Source organism: Oncorhynchus keta, chromosome 7, assembly GCF_023373465.1.
Source record: "Oncorhynchus keta strain PuntledgeMale-10-30-2019 chromosome 7, Oket_V2, whole genome shotgun sequence".
NCBI lineage: Eukaryota > Metazoa > Chordata > Actinopteri > Salmoniformes > Salmonidae > Oncorhynchus > Oncorhynchus keta.
In genome coordinates, this window is record NC_068427.1 from 1,395,001 (window position 1) to 1,407,685 (window position 12,685).

Consider the following 12,685-nt stretch of genomic DNA (forward strand, 5'->3'; position numbering starts at 1 on the left):
GAAAATCCACTGGGGCTGATATGCTTTATCCATTTTTGCTGCACCTCTCTGCCCCCCTTGATTGCTGAAGCATTAACCCATATTTTTTTACGGTTACATCTGGCACTATCCCCAAGGTTTGGAAGGCGGCCCATGTACCCCCCCTTGACAAAGCCGGTGGCCCTCTGTATGTATTCTAAATGTACATCAGTCTGGTTTTAGTCCAGGTCATAGCACTCACTGCTGCATTCCTAGTTATAAATTATGTGGTTAACTGTATGGATAAAAGGCAATATTGTGCTGCCCTCTTCATTGACCTGTCAAAGACTTTCGATACTGTGGTCTAGGCTGCATGTAAATGGTTTAAAAATGACTTGACAGATAGAACTCAATGTGTATGTACTGATGTTGCTAAATCATGTTTCCTGGATATTACGAAAGGTGTCCGTCCTGCAGGGGTCGGTTTTGCGTCCTATGCTTGTTACTATTTACATTGACACATCGAATTGTCTGTAAAAAACTGTAACCTGCATTTATATGCCAGGTACTGTTGTGTATGCTATTATTGCCCCACGGTTACCTTCATTGTATTACAGAAAAACTTGAAATGTGTATTTGAATACAGGTAAAACTAAGTATATTTTGTTCTCTAGAGTGCATAAAAATAACTGATGATTTAATTATGTTCTTTGGTCGGTATTGATTGTGTCCCTGCTTACAAATATCTGGGCATCTGAATAGATGAAAAGCAGTCTTTTAAAAAGCATATTAGGGTTCGAACCCAGGCTGTGTCACAACCGGCTGTGACCAGGAGACCCATAGGGCAGCACACAATTGGCCACGTGTCTTTCGGGTTAGGTGAGGGTTTGGCCGGGGGGGGGGGGCTTTACTTGGCTCATCGCGCTCTAGCGACACCTTTATGGCGGGCCGGGCGCCTGCAAAGCTTGCATTCTGATGTGGGTATTTTCTGTCCTTTATGTAATTCAAGGTTCACCTGAGAAAGAGACCTTGGTCTCAGTATAGTTCCCTGATAAAATAAAGGCTAAATACAAATAAATAAAATAAATAAACTCCCTTCTATCAACCAATCAGCATCAATACAATCATCTACAATACCTATTACTCGTTACTACTTTCAACTTCTTTATTTACTTGTAATTAGATATATTATTTGTTATATTACTTTTGCGTTACATCCCAAAGTGTTGTGAATCCTCACCCAATGTAAACAATGTCAACGTTGCATTACATTACCGTGGATAAGGGCAGCGTTTCCTCCACTACATACCCAGCCACAAGCTTGTTCAGCTCTTCCTGGATTACAGGCTGTCTTCCTGAACGATTAAAATGTAGCCTAGGTTGTTTTCCGATGAGGTAGGCCTACAGTCATCTTTAGCAGCAGTAGTCAGGCCTCGGGGCTCTTTCTCCATGAGTTTTGTGTTGGCATGTTGCTTTTGCAGGTGCTTCAAGAGATTGGAATTTGTATTTCTAGCAGTGGAGAGGTGTTTATTGCCTGGACACAGCTTACATTTTACAGTTATTCTCGTCATTTTGTTTGCGTTCCAAATCAAAGTAATGGGAGTACATTTTATTACATTTTTCATTTAACCTTTATTTACTAATACTCCTTCCAAGCTGAGAAACTCAATGTTTAGACGCTTCTGACATGTTTCATCTCCCTGACTAAAGCAGTTAGTAGTAGTGTGTGCGTAAACAGGAACTTGGTGAGAGGACGTCAGACTCAGGACAAAAATATTAGAATCTGTAATAGGAAGGGAATGATAACAAAAGTAACGAAGTAACGATGACCTATCTTTCATCAGTAACTGTAATATTATTATATATTATTATTATATAATATTATGTTATATTACTAATTACCGCAAAATGTCATATTATTCGTGTAACGTATTACTTTGTAATGCATTACCCCCAACACTGATAGTGACACACACACAACCCCCCCCCCCACCTACACACACACACACATGCTGACACATACACACACAAGACATATACCTATAATTACTAACCCACACAGAAACTCCCCTCCCTCCCCACATACATACACCCCTGATCACCTGTGCCCCGTCCAGCCCTCTGGGTGAGTAATAGGCCCATGGCCAGGCCAAGCCCATTAACCTGTGGGGTCAGTGGGATTGTGCTTCGGTCACAGCCACAGGGCTTTAGCCTCTTCTCATCTCTCCCCTCACAGAAACATGGCTCTACCCCCTAGCTCTTCAAGCCTACATGCCCTGCATAGTGAATAGTGGTGATAGTTGAATGGGAAAAATAGGGGAAGGTCTCTGGCACCACCAGCTGTATGGAGGAGGTAGTGTTTTGATGAATGGGAGTGTTGATTTAGGATCAGTTTCTCGATCAGCACTTCTACTTTGAGATATTTGATAAATACTGCCCCTATTCAAGGTTTGAGGTAGAAGTTGATCTTTTACCTCTGATCGAGAATCAGTTTATCCAAATGACAATTCCAAATCTTAACCATTAAGGAGACAATTGCCAAACTGATCTTATATCAGTGTCTACGGACCACTTCATCCTTCTCCATTGAAATAACTGTGAGCGGACAGAGAGTTTGCTCTCAGTACACCTGTCCACTGCATCATGATGAAAGATATGTGAGGAAAGAGAAAAGGGAGTGGGAGAGAGATGGTAAGGTTGAGTAAAGGAGAGGTGGAAATAGAAGGGAGCGAGTGAAGAGAGGTGAGAGAGAGAATATATAAGAAAAGGAGCGAGAGAGAAATAGCTAAGGTTGAGGGGATAAAAGAGTAGTCTGACTTTCGCTCACCCTCATGTGTCCCACTGAGAAATGACCCACTGAGAAGTGTGTGTGTGTGTGTGTGTGTGTGTGTGTGTGTGTGTGTGTGTGTGTGTGTGTGTGTGTGTGTGTGTGTGTGTGTGTGTGTGTGTGTGTGTGTGTGTGTGTGTGTGTGTGTGTGTGTGTACACAGAGCAGGGGGATGCAGGTGTTGGTGGATAACAACCTCCCCAGAGAAAGAAAGAGAGATTTGGAGAGATGGACATACTGATTAAAATATTCCGCTTTTAGCCCCCCCCCAACACACATACTCACAACTACCGCATTCAGATATAATGCACGCGTACAGTTACTTCAAGCACTAATTTAAAGACACACGTTAGCCTGTACACTGTGGTGACCTCAAATGCAAACACAAACACCACACATGTATCATGTACACAAACTAACGTCAACCTTTGTGTATGTGCTTATTTGTGTGTGTGTGTTTGTTTGTTTGTTTGTGTGTGTGTGTGAGTGTCTGTCAGCTGTCACTCAGGCTTCAGCGGGCCCCAGTGTGAAACTAAGGAGTACAATGTGCTCTACGTGGTCCCCGGCTCTGGCAAGCTGCGCTACGTCCTCATCGCCTCCATCATCGGAGCTCTGCAGGTGGCCATCATCTGTGTGGTGGTGCTCTGTATTACCAGGTAGGACACACACACAAACATGTATACACACACAGTACACACATGCAGGTACACGCATACAAGTACACATACACATTGTGCAATCACACACACACATACACAAACTTGTGTGAGCAAGCATATGCATTATGCCAGTGCTTCTCAACCTAAGGTTGTACCCTTGGGGTACCTAGGCTAGCCACAGGTGGTACTTGGAAAGACCCATAAGAACATTGGCCTAATGATCAGGTTCACACAAGGGGGTACTTTGGGCAGAGCAAAATTAGATTGGGGGTTGAGAACCACTACATTACGCAACCATATGTGTAAACTCTCACATGCTGTGCATACACACTGTGGTGAACCGTGAGGTGTTGGGTTGAGCGTGCAGAGATTAACACAGACAAAGGGAGGTTTTAGTCCGCATGTTTGAAAAACATAATTCCACTTTGATATTATGGGGTATTGTGTGGCCAGTGACTGAAAATCTGAATTTAATCCATTTTAAATTCAGGCAGTAACACAACAAAATGTGTAAAAAGTCAAGGGGTGTGAAAACTTTCTGAAGGCACTATGTGTGCGTTCTCACGCACTTCTACAGAGGACTACATACACAAACAGAGATCCATTTTCCACATTGGGGATGTCATGATGAGAGGTAGTGCATCATAGGGGGTTACGTTCTGGTGCTGCGGAGGCAACGTGGAAAGGTCATCTTGACCTATGCAAGACATGACATTTAATAAAGTTTTAAAAAAGCTATAACCAAGATGAAACGAGAGAGAGACAGAGAAAGAGAAATCAAGACGACAGGGAGAGAGAGGGACAGAGAGAGAGAGCGAGAGATGAGCTCCCGCATTTTTCAGCATGTTTTTTCAAAAAGATAGATTTAGAGTTAGATAAACTTGGATTTTTTTAAAGTTTCACTCCAAATCAAAACTGCAAACCTACAACCCCGATTTTGGACAAAATTACCTGGAAGGATTCCTACTACCAAAGATTTCCAAGCTTTACAGCAAATGCTCTGGCAAACAAACAACATAAACCTGAAAACACCATCCAACCTGGAACTGAGTAAGTAATGTTTAGTCTGAAGCCACGTTTAAAGTCAAGAAGAAAATACATTACAATGATATATTTTACTTTATAAGGACTGAATGCTAAGTTAAGGCTACCAAGCTTGCTAGGACAGAACGTATCCGACTGCAATTTCAATTAGCACTGAGGTGTGAAATGAGAGGTGTCAAAGCCCTTGAGCCTAACAATGGCAGGAGAGTTTCACAGCCTACCCTGCCTTTGAAGCCCCTTCCTGATGTTCAGAGGTCATTACAATACAGTGCCCTCTGGATGTAAAAAAATATTAGGCACAAAAAGAGTACAAAAAGAAGCTCCTTATAGAAAAACAAGAGACACTTTTTGATTACTATTATAAAAATGGGAACATAAGCAACTTAATCTTCCACACAGACCATCCCTTGGCATGGCACAATGCTATGTTAACACACTACCCCTCTGTTAAGAGGGGGTGGTGTTATCGATGGGTGGAAACTCAGGATATTAGACAACGAGGACTCTGAGTCAGCCAATGTCAACCTGTTCAAGTCTGGAACAGTAATGGTACAGGGCAACCCCAAACAGTTTCAGCTGGACTTTCACACAATCAAAGAGATAGCTTAGCAGGATAAGCTCTCTCTGTTGAAAGATACCCCAGGTCCGAGCGTGTCAGACCAGACCTGTTCATTATACAACCCCACAGACAAGCAATCCCAATCAGAAAGTCAACCTCCCAGCACAGAGAACTACTACCTCATTGAAATGAAGGATACATTCACTCAGCTGGAGGTAAGGCAGGTGGAGCTGGAACAGCAGGTGAACACACTCCAGTCAGCACAACAAATAGGCCAGCTCAACAACACCCCCTCAACCAGACCTGGAGAGCTGGAGGTGGTGAGACAACATCAATAGGAGAAGGAGCAGGAGAAGAAGAGAGCACTAGAGGAGAAGGTGAAAGTGCTCGAGGAGAAGCCAGCCCCGCAGAGAAGCCAGCAGAACAGCCCACCTCAGACCCTGACCATAGCCTCGACATCACAGCACGACAGACAAATGAAGAACCCCAAGCCCAGGAGATCCCACCCCCTCTGAGCACCCCCCCTGTCAGCCATCTTGATAGCCAAACTGACAACACCCCCACACCCACTGAGGACACACAGTCGGAAGTTTACATACACCTTAGCCAAATACATTTAAACTCAGTTTTTCACATTTCTTGAAATTTAATACCAGTAAAAATTCTCCGTCTTAAGTCAGTTAGGATCGCCACTTTATTTTAAGAATGTGAAATGGCAAAGAGAATGATTTATTTCAACTTCTATTTTTTTCACATTCCCAGTGGGTCAGAAGTTTACATACACTCAATTAGTATTTGGTAGCATTGCCTTTCAATTGTTTAACTTGGGTCAAACGTTTCGGGTAGCCTTCCACAAGCTTCCCACAATAAGTTGAGTGAATTTTGGCCCATTCCTCCTGACAGAGCTGGTGTAACTGAGTCAGGTTTGTTGGCTTCTTTGCTCGCACACGCTTTTTCAGTTCTGCCTACAAATTTTCTATAAGATTGAGGTCAGGGCTTTGTGATGGCCACTCCAATACCTTGACTTTGTTGTCCTTAAGCGATTTTGCCACAACTTTGGAAGTATGCTTGGGGTCATTGTCCATTTGGAGGACCCATTTGCGACAAAGCTTTAACTTCCTGACTGACGTCTTGAGATGTTGCTTTAATATATCCACCAAATTTTCCTCCCTCTATTTTCTTAAGTGCACCAGTCCTTCCTGCAGCAAAGCACCCCCACAACATGATGCTGCCACCCCCGTGCATCACGGTTAGGATGGTGTTCTTTGGCTTGCAATCCTCCCCTTTTTCCTCCAAACATAACGATGGTCATTATGGCCAAACAGTTCTATTTTTGTTTCATCTGACCAGAGGACATTTCTCGAAAAAGTACGATCTTTGTCCCCATGTGTAGTTGCAAACCATAGTCTGGCTTTTTTATGGCGGTTTTGGAGCAGTGGCTTCTTCCTTGCTGAGCGGGCTTTCGGGTTATGTCGATAAAATGTCCTCCTGTGTGCTACCTATATCCCCCCACTAGAATCCCCATACTTTAATGAAGACAGCTTCTCCATCCTGGAGGGGGAAATCAATCATTTCCAGGCCCAGGGACATGTACTAATCTGTGGCAACCTAATTCCAGAGCTGGACAAGAACCTGACACCCTCAGCACACAGGGGGACAAACATCTAATTGGAGGTGACAGCATTCCCTCCCCCATATGCCGCCTTAGGCACAACTACGACAATATAACCAACCGAAACGGGTCACAACTCCTGCATCTCTGTCACACGCTGGGTATGTACATATGGTTAGATATACCTATAGCTCATCTCTTGGTAGTAGTTCTGTAGACTATTTTATCACTGACCTCAATCCAGAGTCTCTCAGAGCATTCACAGTCAGCCCACCGACACACCTATCAGATCACAGCAAAATCACAATCTTCTTTAACAGAACAATACTCAATTATGAGGCATCAATGCCAAAGGAACTGAATAATGTAAAGAAATGCAATAGATGGAAGGAAAGTAGTGTGGAAACTTACCAAAAAAACATTTAGACAACAACAAATGTAATCACTTTTAGACTTCCCGGACAAAATGTTATACTGTAATAGTGAAGGTGTGAAGTTGGCAGCAAAAAATCTAAACAGTATATTTAACCTCTCAGCTTCCCTATCAAATAAAACATGTCAAACAGAAAACCAAAGAAAATTAATAACAATGACAAATGGTTTGATAAAGAATGCAAAAACCTAAGAATGAATTTGAGAAACCTATCCAACCAAAAACATAGAGACATAGAAAACTTACAGAAATACACTATGGAAAAAGAAGGTACAGCACATCAGAAATCAGCTCAATGTAATTGACAGTAAACAAACAATAACACGAAGAGTTATCTATCCAGAACGGAGATGTATGGGTAAACCACCTCTCCAATCGTTTTGGCCCTATAACAAAGAACAAACAGCAAAAACCAATACACGATCAAATCCAAATCTTAGAATCAACTACAGTATTAAAGACCAGAACCCACTGGATTCTCCAATTACATTGAATGAACTACAGGACAAAATACAAACCTTCCAACCCAAAAAGGCATGTGGTGTTGGTATCCTCAATTAAATTATAAAATATACAGACAATTAGCTATACTTAAACTCTTTAACATCATCCTTAGCTCTGGCAACCAAGGACTGATCACCCCATTCCACACATTTGACTGTATCATTAACAGCAGACCTGTACATGTCCTTAGTGAAATCAATGTACTTAGTAAATGTTAAAAAGGCTTTTTTCCAAATTACCGTACGACAGACCACGTATTCACCCTACACACCCTATTTGACAAACAAACTAACCAAAACAAAACAGTCTTCTTCTGCTTTGTTGATTTCAAAAAAGCTTTTGACTCAATTTGGCATTAGGATCTGCTATACAAATTGATTTAAAGTGCTGTTGGGGGAAAATCATATGACATTATAAATTCCATGTACACAAACAACAAGTGTGCGGTTAAAATTGCCCAAAAAATACACATTTCTTTCCACAGGGCCGTGGGGTGAGACAGGGATGCAGCTTAGGTCCCACCCTCTTCAAGGTATATATCAACTAATTGACGAGGGCACTAGAACAGTCTGCAGCACCCTACTGGAATCCGAAGTCAAATGTCTACTGTTTGCTGATGATCTGGTGCTTCTGTCCCCAACCGAGGAGGGCCTACAGCAGCACCTAGATCTTCTGCACAGATTCAGTGAGACCTGGGCACCGACAGTAAATCTCAGTAAGACAATGGTTGCCAGAACCACAAATACAAATTCCATCTAGACACCATTGCCCAAGAGCAGGGTTTCCCAAACTCTGTCCTCGGGACCCCAAGGAGTAAACATTTTGTTTTTCGCCCTAGCAATACACAGCTGATTCAAATAATCAACTAATCATCCAGCTTTGCTAATCGAATCAACTGTGTAATGTTAGGGCAAAAAACTAAACTTGCACATCCCATTGCCCTTTATGGTTGTGAGGTCTGGGGTCCGCTCACCAACCAAGAATTCACAAAATGAGACAAACACTAAATTGAGACTGCATGCAGAATCCTGCAAAAATATCCTCTGTGTGCAATGTAAAACACCAAATAATGCATGAAGAGCAGAATTAGGTCGATACCCGCTAATTATCCAAATCCAGAAAAGAGCCGTTAAATTCTACAACCACTTAAAAGGAAGCCTTCAAACCTTCCATAACAAAGTCATTACCTACAGAGAGATAAACCTTGAGAAGAGTCCCCTAAGCAAACTGGTCCTAGGGCTCTGTTCACAAACACAAACAGACCTCACAGAGCCCCAAGACTGCAACACAATTAGACCCAACCAAATCATGAGAAAACAAAAAGATCATTACTTGACACATTGGAAAGAACTAACAAAAAAACAGAGCAAACTAGAATGTTATTTGGCCCTAAACAGAGAGTACACAGTGGCAGAATACCTGACCACTGTGACTGACCCAAATTTAAGGAAAACTTTGAGTACGTATAGACTCAGTGAGCAAGGCTTGCTATTGAGAAAGGCCGCCATAGGCAGACCTGGCTCTCAAGAGGAGACAGGCAATGTGCCGAGAGAGAGAGAGAGAGAGAGAGATAGTCTGACTGTGAAAGTTAATTACAGAAGGCAGAGTTATGAGGTTGTGTCCAGTCAGTTTACTTTCACTTTAATTTATCTTCCAATAAATCTCTGAATTCAATGCAGTTTAATCAAATTCACATTGCTTCTGTAGCAAACGTCACGCATGCATTTTACGACTCGCTCACATTAGTACATTAGGCCCTCACACTTCCCCACTACTCTAAATGCACACATTTAATTTAAAGGAATAGTTCACCCAAATTACAAAATTATATATTGGTTTCCTTACACTGACAGCAGATATAACTGAAATCAATGCTTTGTTTTCCCTGACAATGTTTCCTCACGCTAACTTTTTAGCATTTGTGACACAAATCCCATTCAAGTAATGGGACCGATATTATAATTTTTCACACCTCATGTTCAAAACATCTATAAGTGACTTTGTTGACCTTCACAATTAATTGTAGTTACGTTCGTATGATTTGGACATGATGCACAAAAAAATATAATATTTGAACCATGACTTGAATGCGATTGTGCCACAAATGCTAAAGCATTAGCATGTGGAAACAGTGCCAAGGAAACTTAAGCAAAGCATGGATTGCTGTCATGCGTTGTCAATAAACTGCATACAGGGTAAGGAAACCAAAAAATACCAAGTGTTCAAAAGAACAGGCCGAAGACCAATCTATGTATTTTGAAAATATTGCATTCAGGTACTATACTACATTACCATTCATTTATAGCACCTTTTGTTCAAAGTGTATAGGCTAATTTGTGCTTCATTATGGAAATGGAGTCTCCCCATATCCACATTCCAGGCTGCTTAATCTCATTTCTGTTAATTAGTGAATTCTGTTTTTAATGGTTTGCATAATTAATCCCTAGGTACATTGGTTTTACAGTGTCAGAGATGCAAATTATACAATGTGGTACAGAATATTTAGAATACAAACATAATAGCTCTTTTCTATACTTAGGTACCAACCATTTTATATGTATCAAAGTAGTAGAAGATCAACAGGAGTTGTAATATAATTCATTATATTGATTATTGTCCTTTACACTCTTATCGAAACTATTTGAGTGATTAATTTAGCGGATTTCTACCACTTAATTGTATTTATTTATATATGCTATTTAGCATAAGCTTTTATCCAAAGCCGACTTACAGTCATGCTTGCATACATTTTACATATGGGTGGCCCCAGGAATCGAACCCACAACCCTGGGGGTTCAAGCGCCATGCTCTACCAACTGAGCCATAAAGGATTGAACATGTGCGCTCTGGTAAAAATATAAGCCCAACATGCAACAATATCTAAGATTTTACTGACTTACAGTTTATATAAGGAAATCATTCAATTGAAATTAATTCATTTGGACCTAATCTAAGGATTTCGCATGACTGGGAATACCAGATATACATCTGTTGGTCACAGATACCTTTAAAAAAAGTAGGGGCGTGGATCAGAAAACCAGTCAGAATCTGGTGTGACCTCCATTTGCCTCATGCAGCGCAACACATCACCTTCACATAGAGTTGATCAGGCTATTGATTGTGGGCTGTGGAGTGCTGTCCCACTCCTCTTCAATGGCTGTGTGAAGTTGCTGGGTATTGACGGAAACTGGAACACACTGTCGTACACGTCGATCCAGAGCATCCCAAACATGCTCAATATATGACATGTCTGGTGAGGATGCAGGCCATGGAAGAACTGGGACAATTTTAGATTCCAGGAATTGTGTGCAGAGCCTTGTGACATGTGGCTGTGCATTATGATGCTGTAACATGAGGTGATGTCGGTTGATGACTGGCACGACAACGGGCCTTAGGATCTCGTCACGGTATCTCTGTGTATTCAAATTGCCATCGATAAAATGCAATTGCGTTAGTTTTCCACAGCTTATGCCTTTCCATACCATAACCCCACCGCCACCATGGGTCACTCTGTTCACAACGTTGACATCAGCAAACCACTCAGCCACAGGACGCCATTCACGTGATCTGCGGTTGTGAGGCAGTTGGATGTACTGCCAAGTTCTCTAGAACAACGTTGGAGGTGGCTTATGGTAGATAAATGAACATTCAATTCTCTGGCAACTGATGGAAATTCCTGCAGTCAGCATGCCAACTGCACACTCCCTCAAAACTTGAGACATCTTTGGCATTGTGTTGTGTGACTAAACTGCACATTCCAGAGTGGCCTTTTATTGTCCCTAGCACAAGGTGCACCTGTGTATTGATCGTGCTGTTTAATCAGCTTCTTGATATTCCACACATGTCAGGTAGATGGATTATCTTGGCAAAGGAGAAATGCTCACATACAGGGATGTAAACAACTTCGTGCCCCAAAAAATTGAGACATAAGCTTTTTGTGCATATGGAAAATGTCTGGGATCTTTTATTTCAGCTTATGAAACACGACACCAACAATTTACATGCTGCATTCATATTTTTGTTCAGTGTATTTTGTTAGCTTGTATTTGCTGACTTTTCTCTATGTACTTGCATATCATTGACCACACCACTAGGTGGCCATGAAGGCTATCATATTTTTTATTTTCAAAGGAATTAAATGCCCTTTTCCCTACTTAGTTCCCTTTTTGACTTGTTGATTTCCCTTCAAGTATATGAGCAAACCAAAGATAAAAACAACGGAGGGTCAATAAATCAGAAATATTTATTTATTTTGAAAAGAAAACAGTGTTTTGGGACTAAACCCTTGGATAATGAACATAAAACAAAATGGCTTACAGCACTCTCTCTCTCTCTCTCTCTCGTTGTTATACCTCTCCCTCTGTCTCTCTCTCTCCTTTCTCTCCTTTCTCTCTCCTCTACTCCACTTCCTGTCTGGACAGAAAGTGCCCACGGAGCAACAGGGTCAATCGGCAGAAGCAGAATGCCACCCACTACAGCTCGGAGAACACCATGCGCGCCTCTACCCGCCTCATCTGACTGAGCCTCCCCGTGATGGGGGAAACCCTGAGACCCGCTCCTCTCTTGGTCCAAGTTGCCCCATAGACACAGATCTAGGATCAGCTTCACCCTTCTTGTACTTCCCTACAATCCCAACCTTAATGAACTATAAAGGATTGGGTAGTGGGAGGGGGACGTAACGCAAAACTGACCTTAGATCAGCATCTAGGGGCAACTTCATCCTTCTGGAGACCAGCGCTTCGCCCCGACACCAATGATGAGGCATTGAACAATGGGCTTTGGGGGGGAAGATACAGTGTCGGTGTGTTGGGTTGTGGGGGGAGGGGGGGCTATAGAAGTGGGTTAGCTGATGTTCGTGGGGGATGTTGGTTGTTTTTAGGGGGAGAAGCAATGGGGGGTTGGGAGGGGGAGGGGGGCTACACGTGATGCCTTGCACCTGTGGTATAGGTCACCGGAGAGGAAACGATGGTACTACAGTACAGCTCTATTTGGTTATGTATTACTGATCTATTTCCAATAGTTATTACATTGTCTTGGTGGGGTATTTTTTCTGTAATGTAAATAAATAATTTATATCACGAAACTAACTT

General features: G+C 42.0%; 1 protein-coding gene across 1 annotated transcript in view; it reads left to right on the forward strand.

Moving 5' to 3' along the window:
• tmeff2a (transmembrane protein with EGF-like and two follistatin-like domains 2a) overlaps nt 1–12,400 on the forward strand; it is a 135,465-nt gene extending 123,065 nt beyond the window's left edge. The window contains exons 9-10 of the mRNA XM_052521840.1: nt 3,282–3,440; nt 12,017–12,400. Coding sequence (XP_052377800.1) covers nt 3,282–3,440; nt 12,017–12,113 — 256 coding nt within the window. The 3' untranslated portion in view covers nt 12,114–12,400. The remainder of the gene's footprint in view (nt 1–3,281; nt 3,441–12,016) is intronic.
• The last annotated feature ends 285 nt before the right edge of the window (nt 12,401–12,685 follow it).